We start from the raw sequence: 21,000 nt of genomic DNA, 5'->3' as shown, positions 1-21,000 counted from the left end.
TGCTCGGCTAGAGATGGACTCCCTGGGTCTCAGCGGAGTCTGTCCCTCCTTTTAGCCATAGGCCTGGCAGTGGGAAAGACAAGGAGGCCTCCAGGTTAGTCTTTGAGGGCCAAAGAATCTATAATTAGAGACTCATTCTCCTCCTCTGAGCTGTGGAGAGGCCTCAGAGAACAAGAGGGTGAGGAGAGGGCGTGCAGGATGGAGCGATTGGGTCTAGGGACAGTCCCTGCGACCACCTGTATGCCACGAAGGGGAAAGCACTTCAGATCCGCCGCCTGTCACCGAGTAAGCACCGGTGAAGGAGCGCCGTGCCCAGGGGAGGCTCAAGGGAAGGCTGCTTTCCGCAGCACGCAGTTTTTACTCAGATTATATTCAGCATTTCAGACCAATAAAAAGAGCTGCGTTTTAAAAGTGCCTTTATTTAGTTTGAGAAAGTGTTACGTTTTAGGGGGCGGGAGGGCTGTTGCTGGAGATTATGGGGCTAATAACCACCTCTCTACCCTTTGGCGCCACCACGGCTTCCAAACTCTAGGACCTTCTCTCCCAGCCTCCATTTGTTTGGCCTTGCATGAGAAGTAATGGTCTTCTACAAGTTACAGTAGGTTTTATAACGCGGTCCGTTCCACGCGACTCACTGCTGCTCACTGCGAGCTTTAGTTCCTCCGAGTCCTCGGAGCCGGCTGGCTTGGGAGGTGAAGAGGCAGGAGGCAGACCTCGCTGCAGTCGGGCGTGGTGCGGACACACCCGCCTCCTTCAAAGCTTTCGGTAACAGCAATGCCTCAGGAGAACATGAATGCGGCGCCTCTTTCTCTAGCTCCGATGCCTCTCCACTTTTTCCGGCTATAGCCGCAAGACAGATATTTTTTTTTCGCGTGTTGCGACGGCTGAGGATTGGGGTTGATTTTTGTTTTTTGTTTTTGTTTTTTTCTCTCGGACCCAGAACCCGCTAGACGGGCTGAGTCCCTCCTGGGAGAAGCTCCCAAAAAGACGAAAGAGCGCCGGGGGAGGACAGGAGGGGCTTCCCGGGTGCCTGGACAACGCCAGCCGCGGCCCCACCTGCGAAGGGGCGGGACCTTGCAGCACTGGACCAATCAGCACCTACCTGCGCTCACCTGGCCTCCTCCCGCAGGCTCCTGAGAGCTGCGATGCTCACAGGGGCGCGGAGAGCTTAGCCGAGCACTACCCTGTGGTAGCGGCAACTTCTTCACCCACCTCTCTCCAGCCATGGGGCTCCCTAGTGGGTCTCTCGCTTCCCTCCTCCTCTGCCTCTTACTCTTACTCCAGGTACCCCATTGCGGCGCCCTTGCCCAGACCGGAACGCTCCCTGGAGGGCGGGCGGGGTCCGCATGCGGTGGTGGCGTCGGGGTCGGGGAGAGCGCGGGCCTGGGCTCCTTGAGGCCACGGTAGCCTGGGAAGCCCCTTAAGGAATCCCGGGATGCTCGTTCAGAGCTGGGCACGCCAGTGACCCAGCCCGTGACCCAACCTTCCTCTTTCCTCTATCTTCCCTCGGGCACAGGTTTGCTGGCTGCGGTGCGTGGCCTCCGAGTCGTGTCAGACAGGCTTCCGGGGTGCCGAAGTGACCTTGGGGACGGGAGGCGCGGATTTGGAGCCCAGCCAGGAGCCGAGGAAAGGTAAGAGAAGACCCACTGGGAGCTCCCCTGGTGCAACCGCAGGGCACCGGGCGGGTGGAAACCGCACGTGGTCCGCTCAGGTGTTGCCTGCGCGAGGTATACCCAGGCTGGGGCAGGGGACTTCTAGCACCCCCTTAGATATGGGGAGGCGCATAAAGCTTCTCGGGGGGTAGAGATGGGGGTGGGCGGCTAATGGAGAAGGTTGGAGTGCGTAGCGCCCTCTGACGTCCAGCCGCTCTTGCCTCGGCGCGGCGGCTTACCTTGACCCCCTCCTCCCGGATGCGGGGCGGCTGAGCTCCTCACCCAGCCGGGATGGGGGAGACATTCCCCCGCTGGCCCCAGCGGAGGAATGCGCCGTCCACATTCTTCCCCCAGCCCCCGCGCAGGTGTGGGGATGAGCCGTGCCCCGGGCAGCCCCTTCACCCCTCTCAGGCCCCCTTTGTGTACCGTGCTTTGTGTCTCCGACAGACAGACCGGGTCTGTTTCTCTTCTTCGCGCTCCGCTCCCCGCCCCCCTTCTTCCCCGGCAGCTGGAATGCACTCTTAACCCTGCCCTTCCCGGAGGGTCTGCGCCCCTGCAGCCTGCCTGGAAACTGGGTCTGTTACACCTGGGCCGAGGCCAATCGCGCACTGGGGGCACCCCCGCCCCTCCAGTGTCTTGGGACTGGAATGTTAGGGCACGTGGGAGAGTGGGGGTTTTAAGTGGGAAGGTCTGGAGCTGCGGGGGCGGTGGATGGGAGATTCAAAGCACATTTTTGATCTCCCAATTACTTGTTTACCCCCTTCCCCAGTTCAGAAACTTGAGGGAGGGTGGTACTTTGGTGCGGAGAACCAGTGTGTTATGAGACCCAGGCAGCTGCCGGCTGATGGGGACCTCTTTTCTTTCACACAGGACTCTGTGTGTGTGTGTCTCTGTGTCTTTGTGTCTTGTGGAGAGGGTTCTCCACTGGACCAAACCCAAGTTCTTAAAGAGAGGTATAACTCAGGATCCTTGGGCGGGGTTCCAGAGGATTCTTACCACATAAAATTAAGAACTGTATGCATTTTTCTGGGGAGGGGATCTACGTTTGTGTGGCTTTCAAAACAGTTAAGTGTTGCCCCTAGCATTTTCCTCAGCCCCCATCAGCTTCCCCCTCACCCCAGGTACAAATTCCCACAGCTTGCAGAAAGAAGTCTTGGGGACAGAATGGCTGTCCTTTGTTTCTCCAAACGAGGATTGGGGGCCTTGAGTCTGTAGCCTTGTTTTCTTCTTCTTTTCCCAAATAACTCTACAGATTGACAAAAACAATTAACACCCAGGCTAGTCCAGGCTCTTTAAACTCTTGGCTGTAGGGAGCCAAGGAGAGGCATTAGGAAGCCATGCCTCATAAACTTAAAATTCTTGCACATGGGTTTATTACTAACTGGCTAACAAACTGCAGCTCAGCCAACCTGTAAAAAATGTTAACTTGGGCAGGGCCCCAAATCCAATTCCGGCTCCCTGAGGAAGCTTTATTGCTAACCAGAGTGCTGCCAAATCTGTACCCCTCCCCCTCATTGTCAAGTTCTTTGACTACAGTCTTGGAAGGCAAACTATGGCTTTGAGTGTTGTCTGTGCCTTATCTTTCTTACTGAAGCCAGAATTATCAGATTAACTGTCACTTCACTAAGCTCGAGGTTGTTGGGGGGAAGCGGTGATCAGGTTTTCGATTTCATGGTCGGGTTGGCAAATACTTCCAGGTGACATCTTGATTTCATAGTCGGGTTGGCAAGTACTTCCAGGTGACGTCAGGTATTTTAAACCTTCTGGGGAAATTTTGATTTCTCGGATGTCTAGTTTATGGTTGTGAAAGGGGTGGGTTCATGCCAGGAGCACACCTGGGTTATAAAACAAAGGGCGGGTTCATGTTCTTGGCTAATCTTGAGCCTCCCTACAACGTGGCTTGTTCTAAGAGCAGACTTCCATGAAATAGGATGCCACCTTTTTTTAAGTAAAAGCAGTTTCTGGGCCCAATTGGTCCCAATAAATTGGGATGCTCCGATAAAAAAAAAAAAATTGGTATTTCTCCTCTTAGTCATCAGCTGCTGACACCTTTCCACCTCCCTACCTCCACCCCAGCTCCCTGTCCTCAATACACAGGATGGATCTAGCCCTGTCGAAAGGGTTATCCTGAGGGGACATACAAATTCAAGTTTGGCCAAGCAGACAACAGTTTCCATATTGCCAAGGATCAACTGCCTCTGTTCTCCCCTGGGTTATGAATATCACAGGTGTCTATGAAGTTGAGCTCAAAGAAATTATCTGATATAATTAATACCTTGTTTATATGTGCTCTTTCCTCTTCAAAGCACTTATACAACTCTGAGCTTGCTTTATCCTCCTGACTTCTCTTGAAGCTGGTAAGATAAATATTAAACAAGTTGAGCTTTTAATCTCAGAGTTAGGACTTCAGAAACCCTGCAGCTCAGCCCTGCTGGAGGTTTTAAAGGTGAAGAAATGGAGGAAAAGTTTAATGGGTTCAATTTGCTTAGCTAAATAGCTCATGAGCTTCCTTGAGCTTCACAGACATGACTTTTACCTCTACAATCGGGTACTTAACAGGATGCCCAGTGGGTATTTGCATGAGTCACAACAGTTATGCGAAGGTCCGCCGTTTTGCAGATGAAACCTGAGTGGTTGTAGCTTCATCAAAGTCGTCACTGCAGTGACCAGCTGGGACTTGAATGGAAGTTTCAGACTCTTAAGTTTTCCTCTTAGTTTTTACTACCAGAAAGTGGGAGGTGGATGAAATAAAGTGGGATGTTGGTGCGCCAAATCCCACAGACACCACCACCAACCCCCTAAACCCAAGAGCATTTAATCATTTATTCCCATCTATCACAGGTTTTTCTAGAAATATTCTTGTAGAGGAAACTGGCTTGGATACAGTCTGTAAGTGTCTTAGTGATGGAGGCTTGGATCAGGGGAAATAGCTTGCCTACACCAAGAGTGGGAGGTTGATGTGGAGGGAGGTAGAACAGAAATGTTCCCCCAGCTCAAGCCTATAGTCTGGGGTCTGCTTTCCTTCAAGTGTGATCTGAAAGCAATGACAAAGGAGAGGTGACCTAAAGTGATCTATACATCCTTAACAGTGAACATTTGAGAGAGGCAGCTTAATTACAATAAAAGAAATGTAATACTTCATCTGGCCCCTCAGCAGATTCAACTCACCCTTAGACAGCGTTTGGGTAAGAGTAAAGCTAACCCTCATTAGCTTTGGTAAGACACTCTAAGTAATAAATCTGAGCATAAATTAATTTCAGTGGTTTTGCTTATTTCAACTTGTATAAAATTGTGTTTCTTTTGGAGCTCTCATTCTGTGCTATGCTCTCTATGTTTTGTTCTTTCAGTAAACATTTAGCATTTACATGTATCAAGCACTGTTCTAGAACTACAGCTAAAGCAGTGAACAAAACTAAGTCCCTGCCATAGAGTTTACAGTCTCATATTAGTTATTTTTTATGCTGATGACTGCCTTGCAAAGCGAGTGATGGTGACTTCTCCTTAGATGTAAAATGGGGGTAAGGCACTTGGTGTGAGGTCACGGGGAACAGTCAACACTAAGGCCAGGATTTAATCCAAGGGATTCCAAGATCCCCGAAAAATATGCCTCTGAGGAATGAATCTTCGGGAACTGGGGCTTCAAGTCCGCTTGGCTGCCTTCCTGGCTCAGCAACAGAGTAGGGTTGGTTGTCGAAGCCTGTTGCACATCACTGTTAGCTGGTGCCTGGGGAGCAAGTCTCAAACCTCTGGTCTCCCTTACGGCCTCCTCACATGGCACTGTTCCTAGGTTACCCAGTGCAGGGTGCCCTCACCTCCTGCTGTGGGAGGAAGCATGGCTTATGATGAGTAGTGAGTTTCTGGGGCTGGAAATGTGCTCTGCAAAGCTTTTGAAGAGCAATGGAGGAGAATGAGGGAGAGAAGGGCCTCCCCTGTCCGAGAAGGAGAAATACTGTTATTGAAAAATAACATGTGAAAGAAAAGTGCCCAAATAATAAGTGTACTACTCGAATACCACTGAGAACACCCATGTACCAAGCACACAGATCCAAAAACAGCATTACCAGCACCCAAGATGCCCCTTCCTACCCAGTCTCTACCCTCCCACTATTCTGACTTCTAATACCATAATTTGCCTGTATTTGAACTTTATGTAAAAGACTCATAGCGAATATTCTCCTGGATCTGGCTTCTTTACTGCATATTGTGAACTGCCTGCATAGTTTTGGATGTAGTTGTAGTTATTGTCATACAGAAGTCATAATGTGACTATCAACAGTTGTGTTGACAGCATTTGAGGAGTTTCCATTTTTTTGGCTATAACTACTGGTGCTGCTGTGAACACTATTGTTCAAGTCTTTTGGTAAAGTATACCTGATGTGTTAGGTACGTACCTGGGAGCATAATTGCTAGGTTAACTGAGGCTCTCAGTACTTTAGGCATGTACCGAGAAGTCGGCTTTTCTCTTTCTTGATGTAGCTTTTCTTCTGGATTAACCACTCCTCTCCCCCAAAGGTCTTATCAGGCCCATACCTTCTGGATTCTTGCTTCTCACTTGGCCTTATGCTTAGAGACAACAAATCTTTATTATGTCCTTGGTAACTGTCCTTTGTCTGGGGGAAGAAATCCTTCCCTTTATTTGCCCTTAAACTAATGCTTGTTACTTTCCCCCAAAGTAGAACAGAAGTCTGGACAGGGCCATGAATTTCTTCGGTGAGGCCTTCTTCCTGGGTGAAGATTTTTATCCTGGCCAGTGTGTGGATGGACAGCAGCTTCCTCATGGCCAAGGTGGTCAAGTCTAGTTCCTTCCTCAAAATAGAGGCAGTGAGTTGTCTGAGATCCAAAGCCAAGTTGAGTGGTCAAGAAATGTCTGAACACCTATTGGGTGCTAGATGTTCAGAGGTAAGCAAGACCCACAGCTCCTTAACCTTAGTGGGCTCCTCCCATTAGAAGAGGAAGAAGATCAGTCCCCAGGCAATTTTAATAGTGAATCCTTCCTTCAGCAAATACTTACTGAGTACCTACTAAGTCCCAGGTACTGATCTAGTTGCCAGGTGTACGTTAGTGAACAAAACATGAAAAATTTCCAGGCTTTGTGGGCTACTTACCTGTTAGTGGAGGGAGAAAGACAAGTTATATATTTGTACATGTATGTATATTTGTGTGTGTGTGTGTGTGTGTACCAAGTGGGAGGTGGGGCAGGCAAAATATAGAGTCACATAGGAAGGGCTGCTGACATGTTCTGGGGAGGACCTGGAGAAAGTGGAGGCTTGAACCAGGATGTCCAAGCTGGAGGCTGGGAAAGAGTTCCGCCAAGGGGGTTGGGACATGAGAGGTGGCAGGAAGTTCCCTGGCACGGGAACATCATACGGGTTTCAGGAACTTCGATATGTGTAGTCTGGCTGGTCCATACAGTATCCAGTAAGGAGAAGCAAAAGGAGAAGTAGGCAGGGTCCAGCCCAGCTTGGACTTTGTCTCCACAGAGACAGCAAGGAGTTTGGGAAAGGCAGGAGATATGGCTGTGGTCCCAGTGCCCCCCCCCCGGAGGCCATAGTCTCTGAAGTCTCCTCTGGAACCAGGACACTGGGCCCCACCTCCAGCATCACACTTCTCGACCCCCTTTTGGATTTTTCTCAGACCTGAGGCTATGGACATTGTCAGCCTCAGTTGTATTTTCTCCCTTGTTTCATTTAGTTACCTGGCATTGTCAGCCCAGGCAACAGGCCTGGTGAGGAAGGTCTTTCCAGCAAAACAAAGCATAACCTAAATACCATTTGCCAAGAGCTGACTGAGTTCCAGAAACTACACTATGTACTTTATGTAATAAGCCCCTTTAATCCTCCTAATAGCCCCAAGAGGGGGGTGGAATTAGCCCGATTTAACTGGATAGGAACCCTAACCTTGCAACTTATAACTTATTCATGGTCGCCCAGCTAGTCAATTGTGGAGTTAGGGTTTGAACCCAAGTTGGACTCCTAAGTGTGAGGTACTAACCCTTTGGGATGGTGAGAGAGGGAAAGAGGGTGTGAGCCAGGCTGAAGGAAGATTGGAAATAGTTAACTTCTGATCCAAGAGCTTTGAATTCCTGTCCCCTCCGCAGGCCTCTGTTAATCACCAGGAGCTGGAGTTAGGGGGAGGGGTCATTTCTATCCAGGACTCCTGGCCTGCCTTTTAGGATGTAGGAGGGGAAAGGGAGGGTCCAGATACCCTGCTCAGTAGCACTGAGCCTGATAGCAGAGTCTGCTTCTGGCTGTTTATCCTTTGCCTCTCCTCACCCCACACCTCCCCAGCATCAAGCATCAAGGACCTCCCACACTTTGCTCAGAGTGGAGGAGCTTGGTATACTCTGTCCCCCTCCTCCTCCTCTAGTCGAATCTGGGCACCCCTGTGCTTCTGGGTTACCTAGAACATCAGTGGGCTACAAATTCCTCAAGCTGACAAAATCCCCTCTGGACTGCAGTGGCCATGGTCTTGCTGAACTTTGGGGTCCTGGGGTCTTGCTGCCTGCTCGGTGAACCCAAATTCCTTATCCTGGGAAAGAAAGCCAAATGAATACCTTTTTTTCTCCCTTTACCCTATCTTTGAACTCACAGGCAGGGCCACAAGCCAGGAAGAGGGAGGACTGGTGGCTGCTTCCCCTACATGAGAGCCTCAGGGCTGCACAGAACCCTAGGGAGGAGAGAGCTGTTTTCCCTCAGGACTCTTAAGCATCTCAAGGGCTAGATGGGGAGATGGGACTGAGGAGGCACAATCCCAGGCCTTCCTCTTCTCCCTCAATCTCAGTAACCCCACTTTTGATTATTTAAGAGCATATAAGATTAGTTTGAAATTATCTCTCCCTTACCACGCAACTTTAAACCTGTGTTGAAGGCTAGAAGTAGGTTGATCTTGCCCAGGGGTTCCGGCCTCTGGGTCTCGCATTACCTTTAGGAAGTCTTTGCTGCCCCAGAACTGTGTACTTTTCTGAGACCATTCTTCCCCCAAATTTGGGGACCATAATGTATTCCTCACCCTCCCTCACCCTCCCCCCCCAGTTCAGGTCCATTCAGAAGTTCTTCAGACCCTTGTCCAACCCAGCAGTGTGGACAGGCCTGATGGTGTACACCTAGGCACAGGCAAGGGAAAGTGGGGTTATAGGTCTGCTTTACGATCCCAGACTATGTGGCCTGAGGCAGGTTACTCTGGTCCTAGCTCCTCAGCTTTGAGTCCCTAACTGTCCTATGTTTGGGAAGTGCCTCCGTGGCCCTGGAGCTACGAGAAGGTGGACTGCTGGTTCAATTTAGAGCGCAGTGCTGGAGGGCTCTTCACCATCCTGGTGTCTTGCTGAAGGCGGGCTGCTTTCTCAACGAGCCCCATCTTGTTGTAGCTTCAAGCAGGGAGAAAAGATAGCTGCCGGTGGACTCTCCACACGCAAGCCAGAACAGGACGCCAAGCCCACACCCGCCCTCTCCTGTGGAATTGGCTTCAGCTGAGGCTTGCCACCAAGGCTTCAAGACCTGTTATTTTCTTGTCTTTTATGGTCTTTTTCCGCTTACAGAATTCTGCATTCCCCAACTGGGACTCAGTCACACTCCAACTGGTGTGCTCCTGCCTTTGGCCTCTGCGTCAGTAATTTGCAAGCTTGACTGAGTATCAAAGTTGTCTAGAGTGCTTTTAATTTTTATCATACTCTCCTCCATTTATACTACTTTATACTGTTTATGTAGGTTTGGGCTGGTTGGTTGGGATTTTACATTAATATATGAATATATGTTCACTGTAAAAACCATGTTTTTCAGTCACATATATAGCGCTATGTGACAGGTACCGCTCTTCACATTTTATATGTATTAGCTTGTTTAATAACCATGACATCCCTTGAAGTAGATACTATTGTTATCCCGATTTTACAGATGAGGAAACCGAGGCCAGAGAGGTTAATTTAAGCTGCCCCAAATATTCTGGCGAATATCAGAGCTTGGATTTAAATCTAAACAGCTTGAGTTTTAACTCCACTGCCTCTCAGTAGAAGCAGATCAGACGTAAGCACGTGAAAGTTCCTCTCTTCCTTAGTTCTGCTCCCTAAGGATAAGCACAGTTAATGGCTTACTGTGAATCCTTATAGACCTTTTTCTTTATGAAAAACTTATGAATGCATATAGGAATTTTTAAAATAAGAGTTGGACTTTATGCATACAAACGTTATTCTACAACTTGTTTTTTTAACTTGCTGAATCAGGCCTCTTTCCAGACTGCTAACAGCTCCGTGGTCGTCTACATGGTAGATAAACCATGATTTATATAGCTGATCCCTATTTTTATCTTTAAAGATGTGGCAGTGGGGAGGAGCTAACATAGAAATTGTAAAGTGTTTGGAGTTTTATAAATCTATCAGGAATCACCTTTTTAGGAAAGACTCATGTAGAAAAAGGATCAAATGAATTTTTCATCTTAACCCCATTCAGATAAATTACACTTTTATGTTTGAATAATACCGTCAAGACAGGCTTTGCTATACCACTTAAAAATCATTAGTTTTCACACTAACCATTGTTTTATGTCTTAATTACCTATTTCAAAAGCATTTAAAATGACCAAAAAGAAAAATTCTAAATTGCATAACTTGGAAGTACACTATCACATTTATTAGCACTTTCATTATTTTTTCTGGAGTGTTGAGAGCTTGAGAATGTGACAAAGCAAAAATACATTTTTTTCCTCAAGTTTTCTTTAGATTTCAAAAGCTAGTTAGCAAGCATTGTGCTGAATAAACATTGATTTCCATTCTTAAAGAGGATACTCATTTCTGGTCTTATTTTTCCCCGGAGAGGGACTTACGGGTTTTTTCTTAAACCCAAATGTTACTGCAATACACAGTCTTGTGCAGCATGGTTGCATTGATGTAAAAGATGCATTCTTGAGAACCCGATTAAGTTAATAACTCCCATGATTCAAGACTTATATTCTCATATGAACGAACATGTGTGAAGTGCGTGTGTGTGGAGTGAGGGAGCTGGGGAGATGCTTAAAATTCACTGGTCTCTCCAGTTTTGAAATTATGTGACTTTATATACTTTTTCCTAGTTTGGAGATTGTATTTCTTCAAACTCTGCATACAAAGTGAAACTTAATATTTATGGCACCAATTCACATTTCTATAATTGAAGTCTACATAAAATATAACTATTATAATGTAGAGGGTCTGATCTGGAGTTCCAGAGCCACTGTGCTTGAGTTAATTTGTCTCCTTACTAGTTGTGAACAGGTGTGTTGCTTAACCTCTATGCCTCAGTTTTCTCATCTGTAAAGTAGGGATGATAATGGTGATCTCATAAGGCTGTAGTTAGGATTAAATAGTTAGTGTATGAAAAAGCATGAAGTAAATAAATGTTAGGTGTCCATGGTGGTAATAATAGTATTGTTACAGCTGGACAAGTTTGTATACATATTTCTTTAGAATGCATTCCTAGAGGCAAAATTGCTGGGTCAAAGGATGTTTGTAGTTCATTGAACCCCTACTTTGTATCGGGCACTGTGCTGAGTGCTAAGTGTTGAGATGCAGTGACGAGCAAATTCTAACACAGTCTTTGCCTTTGGGCATGATAGAAACTAGTAAGGGAGATAGGTAATTAGATAATAACAAGTAAACATAATTACAAGCTGTGAAGAGTTCTGTGGAAGGAATTTACATAGAGCTAGGAGTTTTTTAACAGGGGCAACTGATCTATTTTGGGACGGCGGAGGGAAAGTTTCCCTGAGAAAGTAACTTTCGGATTTGAATCTGAAAGGTGTTAGGAGTTACCTGGGTAAAACTGGAGTGGGAATATAAAATGCTGTTGTAGACAGAAGCAGCAGCATTTGCAAAGGTCCTATGGCGGAGGGGTTGTGATGCGTTTTAAAAGAGAATTAATGTGGCTAGACAGTAGAAATAGGGATTGGGCACATTATTTTGTTTTTTATCCTTAAAACAATGTCATGTCATGGATGAGTTTTGAATAAGGAACTGATCTTATTTCATTTTCTCAAATATATCATCTATCGCATTTTTAAAAAGATTTCTTTTTAAAATGGAGATTTTTGCACTCACTTAGGCTAAAGATGATGTAGTATGTACTAAATAGTGGGGGTAGAGATGGAGAAGCATGAGTCTTGGCGATTGACAGGGAGAGGCGGGTATCTGAGGGAGAAGTGGTCTAGGAAGATGAGGCCAACTAACCACGTGCCAGGCACTGTGCTAAGTATTAACTCATTTAACTGAGGTAGATATTGTTAGCATCGTTCCCATTTTATAGGTGAGGAAACCAACTTCCCCAAACTTAGTGGTGGAACCAAAATTTGAGCCTAGGTTGCTTCTGAGATCCAGATTTGGGGCTTGAGTAGCAGAGTGCTTTATATGCCATTCCCTGGGGGACAGTGGAAAAGTATCATATTTAGGCTAAGAATAAAGAAGATCATAAACTTTTTTTTTTTTAATGTGCAAAGTTCTTTAATTGATAAGCTTAGTACCCAGCAACTTTAAAACCACACTAATAAAAACAGCAACTCACATTGGCCAAAGGTAAGATTATAGAACAGAAATAGTACTGACTTCGCTTACTAATCTGACAAGTAGAGAAAGACCAGGTCTGTTTTTCTTTCTCTGGCGTGATTTCTCTTACATTGCTGGATTTGAGAGAGATAATTTGGCAGTTCAGTGGTGTCTGATACCAGTGTGATATATACCTAGTAAAGAGCAATGATGGGCGAAGTCCTTACTCTTTAATGTTCCATGGGCTTTCAAGTCAGTTGTTTGTTTGTTTGTTTATGCCTACAGCACCTAGTATTCCTAGGTGGTCTCCCATTCAAGTACTATCCAGGCCCAACTCTGCTTAGCTTCTGAGATCAGACAAGATCTGGCATGTTCAGGGTAGCATGGCCATAGACAATTGTTTCTATTTAAATAAAAGGAAAGATATAAAGAACCAGGTTATTCCAAACAATTTTGTGAAAGTAGGGGCAGGTGAAAAAAGACTTAAGGAGAAACAGGGAAGGGAAACTTTTTGGACTTGACACCATTTGCAAGGTTACAACAAACACCCTAACAAAGGACAGATCTTTTCATCTCAGTCAGTACTAGATAATTGTTTGGAACATATATGTGCTGAGGCTTGGATTAGGGTTCTGCTTGAGAAAGCGTCTGTTCTTGGACACCCCAGCATAAATCCTTCCTGCTATCTTCTCCAGGTAACCGCATTGAATCCCAGTCTCATTTATATTCAAAATAGCGGGCTACCTGGTCTACCTTGCACTGGTTCCAGCTTAACTGGTCCAGCCTTGGGAGAGTAAAGGACTTAGGTCATTTGGCAGCAGTCAGGTCTTGTTCATAAGCTGGAGGGCCCATTCCTTCTCTTGGTAGATGGGGCATGAGCTGATCTTGAGAAATAACCTTGAAATTTGATAAGTTCAATTTTTCTGAAATGTCAGTGAGAGATTCCCTGTCTTTCTGGAACCGCGGGTTCATCAACCTTTCTCTTAAGTCCAGAGATCTAAGTCACTTTCTGTACCAGATTCTGATTCACTGATATTGACTCATGTGTCACTAAAACTTACCCATCTGGCTTCCTAGTAGCCCCTTTCTCTTCACCACTGGCTTTTTGAGTCTTTGGGAGACCTCTGAGACTGTTTCTGAAGTGACATTACTTTCTGCATGTGTGTACTGTAGTTGCACAGGTAGAACAGGTGTGGGGTTACTGAAGCTTTGCTATAGGGATCGTATTTGATAGACTGGACTTCTCGCCTGATATCTCCCTTACCCTGCCCTGCACAGATATGGGTGAAAACTGTAGCAGCCAGTAACGTTTGTTTTTCTGGATCCATTTGATGCATATTCTGAAGTGCCCTCAAACAGCCGTATCAATTTACCTACTTATAAGAAATAAATGAGAGAATCAGGAACTTTAAAAAAACCAATGAACTGTCTTCCCCAGATTGACCTCTAGATATCGATTGAGTAGAAGGGATGGGTGGGCTGGAAGCAAGGAGTCTGGATTTTTTAAAAGTCTCTCAGTAATTTTATCAGCTATGTTTGGGAACCATTGCTCTATGATGTGAAGGCTATTGAAGAGCTAAATATATCTCTTTGAGAGAGGATCTAGAACAAAGGAACAAACTGTTGAGATGTGAATGAAAGAAGCAAGGTATTTTGAATTTGATTTCTAATGCTTGCTTCTATGGCACCGATCCTTTTTCATTGATTCATTGATTCATTGATTCATTCATTGATTCATTCATCCATTTATAGCTTTCTGCTCACATCAGGATCCTGGATGACCAGTTCTTTGGTTTTGTTTTTTAAATCACTGTCCCTGGTTTTTAATACTTAATTGTGCTTTAAAAAAAAACACAACACATTTTGTTTGGCCCTAAACAGAGCATGGGTATGTGTGTGTGTGTTTCCATTTTAGAGAATGGGAATTAATAAGGGCTTACATTTGTTGAATGCTCACTTTTACACGGGTGAAATATGAAGGGATGTGCTCAAGGACGCAGGGCCAATGGCAACTTTTACTTGTCAGCCCCTTAATTGCTCTCATAGGTTGATGACTGGAATCTCTGTTCAGCTGTGGTCCTGGAGGGTAGGAACCAGTGAGCCATATAGCACACCTCATGTGGAGCTTTGAGCAAGCCAAACTCCAAACACCCAAGGTGCTGTGGAGTGTAACCCAGTTGGGATTCCCTCTGGGGATTTTAAGAGACGATCCAGTTCCCAAGAGTAAGGAGGAATCTGGGTAATGCAGCTCTTTCCAAAGAGCTTTCTGGAGAGAGGCAAGACTAACTCCTCTAGAAATAATTTTTTTTTCTTCTAAACAACATGAGTTTACCACATAACTCTTCTAGTCAGAGGAAGGGAAAATCATAACATCTCATTTTAACTGCAAACAAACGTTTACTATGGAAAACCTGGAAAATAAGCAAAATGGAGGTCATCACCCATAATGGACCTTTATCTTTTCAAATGAACATTTTCCGTAGATCTTCCAGGCCCACTTCCCTAACCGAGTCTTTGTTGAGGGTGTCCGATCCGAGGTAGACATCCCCACTCCCATTGCTCTGCTGCTCTGCAGCCCTCCCTCCAGCCCTGCTCCCCTGACAACCCAGCTTCATGGTATACTTCAGTGGGTCAGAGCAGGGCTTCATGCTGTGGGCCTCCAATGCCCTGTTGGCCCCATTTGCGAGAAGATCCAGGTTGAACAGTGTGTAGGTGGGGGCAGGTATAGGCACACAGCCACAGGGTCAGGCTGTCATACAGCAGCTGGTCATCTCTGTAAAGCCGCTGCTGTGCTGGCGGCCACTGGAGAATGCCTTCCATCAAGTGCTTCAGCTCCAGCATGATGCTCAACTCCTTGGCCTCTCTGGAGATCATGATCTTGTGACAAATCATCACGAACACCTCCATGGCAGTGGGTCTGCTTACTTGCCTCTTGGCTTTTGGGTAGAAGAGTCTAGCTTCTCAGAGGGCACCGAGTCGCTCCGTGCGGCTCTGGCAGAGCACCTTGAGCTTCTTTGAGCAATTTACCTCCTGGCATGCCTTGGGGTGACTCCTGGGGCACTCAAATGGGGCCTCGAGCCCTTTGGCTCCTGGCATGCCTCATGGCCTTTCCTCATTGGCCTGCTCCAGCTGGTCCTGCTCGCTTTCCACAAGCCTGGGTTTCTTTTGCTCGGAAGAACATTTGGTTCTGGGGGACAGCTAGTCTCCCTTGCTGCAGCCAAGGTTCAGCCCTATCTATCTGTCTGCCTGTCTGTCTATCCCTCTCCTCCTCCCTCTCCCTCTCCTTCTCCCTTCCCCCTATCTCTCAAGTATGAAAATATTAATACTTTATGTTATAATTGTCAGGAGCAGGCTATAAACTATAAATGGCTGTTTTTTGACCTGTTCCCTCCCCCAACCCCCAGCAGAGCACTGTTTTTCCTTGATAGGTTTTCTTTTATGCTGTTTAAGGCTATAGATAAGACATTTGAGCAACTCGTAGCACACATAATTAAGAAGTCTGTTGAAAATTAAGTTGTTGAGGCTTTTTCTTATACCATTTAAGTAACCGTCATGAATATCCTTGCAGTTATGGTTTTGTCACATCTGGGGTGATTTCCTGGCACATTTCTGGGTCAAAGGACTTGCGTAAGGCTTAACTGCCAGAAAAGTTGTGCCCATAATACATTCCCCCATCATCTAACAATATATGGCGGCACCCATTTCTCAAATATTTCACAATACTTGACCTTTTCATCTGTATTTCTTAGTGAACCTTTTTTATATATATATACATGTAGTCTTACTCAGAAAAACACCAACATCTTCTTTCAAGGCACTTCCATATACTTTCCCCTGTACCTTCCTACCCCAATCCCTAACAGAGGGTAGCGATAGCTACAAGGACAAATTTGTTTGCTTAATGATCTAGATATGTCCCTAACCAAGCTTGATGGAGACTTCTTTGGCAGTCTCTCCCCGTCCCCCATCAACTGCCCTTTGGGGCAGCACTTTCAAACACTCTTCCCTTCTAGTCAAAATGCCCAAAGATCAGTAGGAAAACTGGCTAAGATTGATCACTTGAAAGACATTTATCCCCAGAGAGATGGGTTGTTTTATTTTGTCAAAACATCCAGTAAGGTTGGACACTAGGGCTGTGTAGTACCTCCATCATGGCTGAGAAGACATGTTCCTGACCTTCAAGGTGTTTCTTGAGAGTTTGGAAGCATTGAGGCAATTCCAACCTAAAAGCAGGCCTGGAATGAGCTCTCAGCCCAGTATCCATCAGTTTTTATAAGTCTATTTAAAAAGCTTTCTTTTTGCAACAGCTCTAGTACCCCAGGGACTTAACTCTTCTTACCCAAATTTTATTATAGTGGCACCAGTTCGGGATCTGAGGCCAGGCTTGGCAGGGCGGTCTTTAGAGAGGAGCTTTTAGCACGGGCCTGGGACTCCTGGTTCTACTGGATGTATTTCTATCTAGTGCAGATACTCAAAACTCTTGTTTTTAAAATTAACTTCTCTAGATGCAGTCTCAGGCTACTAACTCCCTTCCCCAACAGTATTCTAGGAATGTGTATTTAGGCTTAGTGCTGAAAGCTATCAACTTATATTGGTATAAATACCTACCTTTTCCCCCTGGTTCACTCACTTTGTGATTCAGAATCTCTGTGGGAGAAACAGTCTAAAGCAGCCAAATGACTTTAAGGCTCAGATGGGTATGGAAGTAAGAGCTATGTTTAGATCTGTTTTCCAGCCTAACAATCTGAACTGTTGCCCTATGTGCTCATCAGAGCTTACCAGCTTGCCCCAGAGTTTGATGCAAGCCCATTCATGCCTCCATGACTTGGCCTTGAGAAGGAGGCCGCAGTCAGGAATAGGAATCGGCTTACTTCACTAGGTGTTGGAAGGTGGGGTGGAAGGGGAATGAGTGATGATGAGAGGTCTGGTTTTAGATCCATTTCATTTTGAAACTGGTGATACAAACCAGTGGTGCCAGGAAGCATCTGGGAGGAAGTCGTAATGATCTGCTTCAGGGTTTACCGTTTACCAGTCTGTGACTCATGGCTGGTGGAGGAAACTGCTCATGTTCCTACAGGAGCCTCAGCAAGCTCCCCTGGGCAGGTCAGCTTGTCCGCGAGGTCTGCCTTCCCCAGTAAAGCACAGAGAACCCCTAAACACAGTCCTCTTCAAAAGCAGACTGAGCCAGCTCCCTTTTCTGCTCTTTAGTCCTGTATATTCCTCCCTTCAGTGCTTCATCCCTCAGGTAAAGCGTGTGGCTGTAGCTGAGCCCTTACCCACTTTGGGAGACAGTTTCTGTGTGGTCTAGAGAGGCCCAGACTTGGAAGCAGAACCTTTTATTGAAGGCTTACTCTGGGCCATCCATACACAGTGTTTGGTGCTGTGTGAACATTATGCCTTTTAAGCGTCCCAAAAACCTTAGGAGTAGGTATTGTTATTATCATTTTCCAAATGAGGGCTTCCATATGCTCACACGGTATAGATTTGAACACAAGTTTTTCAGACTCCAAATCCCATATTCTTCATCACTTACCTGCCTTTAATATTTGAAATCTGGTCCTGCTGCTTCCTCTTTGTGGGGCCTTGTATACTTACCTCTCTGAAGCGGCTTCCTGTGGCACTTCAACCTCTCTGGCTTCCTGAGTTGTCAGAATTGGGGTGGTAATGTCCACCTTGCAGATTATTTCCTGAGGATTTGGATAGCAAAACACTTAATTGGGTGTCTCAGGTCTTTGAGGCTTGTTCTTGCCTGCCTGACTCATATACCTTGGTTGTATTCTTCATCCAGGTGAATGCAAGTTAGAGCTAATGGGGCCAGGCCCTCTGGTGCAACTGGAATAATGCAGGCTACGTGGGAGGCATGACTATTGGCTTCTTGATTGTTGGCACTCTCTCCTCTAAAATAGATGGACAGCCCAGATACCGTGCTGCAGATATCTGGAACCATACAATAATGGCAGTGTGCCAGCAAACAGAGGAGCGAAGTGTGTTGTGCGTTCTGAGAGGGGGTGTAGATTTCATAGACGGCAGAAAGAGGGTTTCTGGGTTCCTGGCAGCTTTTAGAGTTTGGGGAATTAAAGCTTCTGAGTAATAAGGACATCAGTCCATTAGCCTCCTGCTGGGTGACCTGGTGGGAGAGGACTGGAGGGCTCATTGAGGGTCTCATTAAGGGGAATCGCGGACAGGCTTATCTGGCCAGACCTCTGCTGGCTGAAGACTTTCCCTTAGGAAGAGGATAGTTTTAAGAATGGAAAAAGTGACTTAATTTTTTATTGGCGTTTGAATAGCTAATGCATTCATGTGGGTCAGAATTCAGGAGGGTGCACACTGAAAAACATCCCTGTTCCTTAGCTGCTGATTTCTCTACCCATAAGACCAGTTTTTTGGCATACTACCTTCCAGAGGTATTTTTCAAATACAACTTAAAAATACAAATGTTGCATATGAGCAGAGACTACATTGCTCTACATCTTTTTATTTATTTATTATTGTTTTTTTCCTGGATGCATTTTTTTATTTTGTCTGCTTAGAACTACCTGGCCTTCCCTATGCATTCAAGCGCTCAGTTGCAGCGAGAGCATCTAGGCACCTAGTAGGCCCCCCCAGGAGAGGGTGGATGCTGTTATGGTTTTTATATCTTTTTATTTTTAATTAACAATATGTCTTAGAGATCTTTCCATATCAATACATAGGAGCTTCCTCATCTTTTATACTTTTTATGGCTGCATAGTGTTCTCTTGTATAGATGGTATCATGACACTAAGTTAACCACGTATGGATGGACATTTAGGTTTTCTCGACTTTTGCTGTTGTAATCAATGCATTGTTGGTTAGTTTGCTAGATAGCTGAGGAAAGGTGATTGTGGACAGGAAGCAATATCCTATAAAACTTTAAAGGTACTGGGAGACACTTCTGTTCCCCGTTGCATCCCTAGTGTCTAGAAGAATGTTGGGCACATAGGAGACATTTAATGAGTTCTTAAATGAATGCTGTGTTGAAGAATCTGGTTTTAGAATGTGACCACCCTGGATTCTAATTCTACTCCCTAGCTGTGTGACCTTGGGCATCTTCCCTGAACTCCAGTTTCCTCATGTGGTATAAGAGTCTGTATATGGTTCTGGAGTTTACAAATGTGTATTTTGGGGTTCTGTCTTATGCAATATTCAAGATGGATCTGTGAAGCCTAGTTTTTATCTTCAAAATGAGAAAAACTAAATTCCTAATAAATCAAATTCTGCATCAACGTATTGATGTTTCTAACCAACAGAGTTGTGAGGGACCTTTGCATGCATCCTTAACACAGCTTTAAGCAACACTGAATCACCTAGTGAGTTTAGGTATTCTCTTTTACGCTTTTCTTATTCTTCCTATTACATCAAAGAGAAAGTATGTTTGGTCCTACTATTCTTGAATACTGCCTCTAATAACATGCTTCACTCCTTTCAAGTTAAGGAAAGGCAGGCCTTAGCTTAAAGCTTCAGTAAACAATTTTGGGCCCAGAGAATTCGCATGCTTTTACCCAGGGCCACTCACCAGGTTAATGTCAGAGCCTGCATAAGAATGGGTCTTCTGTCTCCATCAACAGTATTAACAGCAGACCCTGCCTTAATGCATTCTGTCAGTCCTTTACACTTATTCTCATTTAATCCTCACAACAACTCTCTAAAAGAGCTACTATTATTATCCCCAAGTCTAGCGCTTTTCTCCAAATGTCACACTGCCTCACTAGGCACCAAAAATCAATCTCTGCTATTTCAACAGATGGAGAAGAACAAGTCATGGGAGGTGGGGCGGAGAGAAAAACAAAACAAAACAAAACTGGGGTATATCAGAAAGACGGTATAGCCATAGTGGTTTAAGAAAGTGACTCAGGCTGAGGACAGCCTATGTACCACTTTGGTGTTTAATTCATTTGACCTCTCGGTTTCCCAACTTCGAATAGAGTGCTTGGTGAAGATTCAGTAAGAAAGAGCGTAAATGTCAGCTGTTGATAGTAATTCATGAGGGGAGGGATTCCTGACTTGAGATTGGTGATCATTGCATTAGTTTGCTAGGGCTGCTGTAGCAGAGTAACATGGACTGAGGGGCTGAAACAACAGAAATTTATTTTCTCACAGTTCTGGAGGCTAGAAGTCCAAGATCAAGGTGTCAGCAGGGTTGGTTTCTTTCCAGGCCTCTCTCCTTAGTTTGTAGTTTCTCCCTAGGTCTTTACATAGTCTTCCCTCTGTTAATGTCAGTGTCCAAATTTCCTCCACTTATAAAGACATTGCTTATACTGGATTAGGGCCCACCCTGACCTCATTTCTAACTTAATCATCTCTTTAAAGGCCATATCTCCAAATAGTCACATTCTAAGGTACTAGGGGTTAAGATTCAACATATGAGTTTGAGGGAGCCTTGGGGGCAGTGTCACAGTTCCTGATAAGAGATTCATGGTAAGAGAAAACTTAGACCTACCAAAAAAAAAAAAAAGGAAAAGAAAGAAAAAGAAATTTCTGGTAACTCCAATCATTAGGAAAGCAGATTTCCTGCCAGTCTTTTTTTTCTGTGTCTAATTACATATACTATTTATGCAGTTCTACATTCTCTGCATTTTGTTTTTCTCCATCACATAATAACTTTCCTAGATAATTGTAAAACTCTACTAAATATTTTGCATAGCTGGATCAATAATCCATGGAGTGCTCCATAGATTAACTCTTGCCCTATATTAAGATAATTTAACCCTTTGCCACATGTCATTTAAGCCCTAAAGCAAAGCAAGATTTTTCAGAAGGTGATGCTATAAAGCTGTGTGTTGGAAGCTGGGGATATCGCTGACCTCTGGGACCCTCTGGAGCTGA

At 45.3% G+C, this 21,000-nt stretch overlaps 1 protein-coding gene and 1 pseudogene across 1 annotated transcript in view; one reads left to right on the top strand and one right to left on the bottom strand.

The window, feature by feature from the left end:
• The first annotated feature begins 734 nt into the window (after positions 1 to 734).
• The window catches only part of CDH3 (cadherin 3), a 42,931-nt gene continuing 22,665 nt past the window's right edge, over positions 735 to 21,000 (top strand). Inside the window, exons 1-2 of the mRNA XM_016164619.2 lie at positions 735 to 1,284; positions 1,517 to 1,631. Of these exons, the coding sequence (XP_016020105.2) occupies positions 1,225 to 1,284; positions 1,517 to 1,631 (175 nt within the window). The 5' untranslated portion in view covers positions 735 to 1,224. The remainder of the gene's footprint in view (positions 1,285 to 1,516; positions 1,632 to 21,000) is intronic.
• On the bottom strand, positions 12,433 to 12,551 carry LOC118611663 (annotated as a pseudogene).

Source organism: Rousettus aegyptiacus, unplaced genomic scaffold, assembly GCF_014176215.1.
Source record: "Rousettus aegyptiacus isolate mRouAeg1 unplaced genomic scaffold, mRouAeg1.p scaffold_m13_p_14, whole genome shotgun sequence".
Classification (NCBI taxonomy): domain Eukaryota; kingdom Metazoa; phylum Chordata; class Mammalia; order Chiroptera; family Pteropodidae; genus Rousettus; species Rousettus aegyptiacus.
This window is presented reverse-complemented; position numbering and strand designations above follow the sequence as displayed.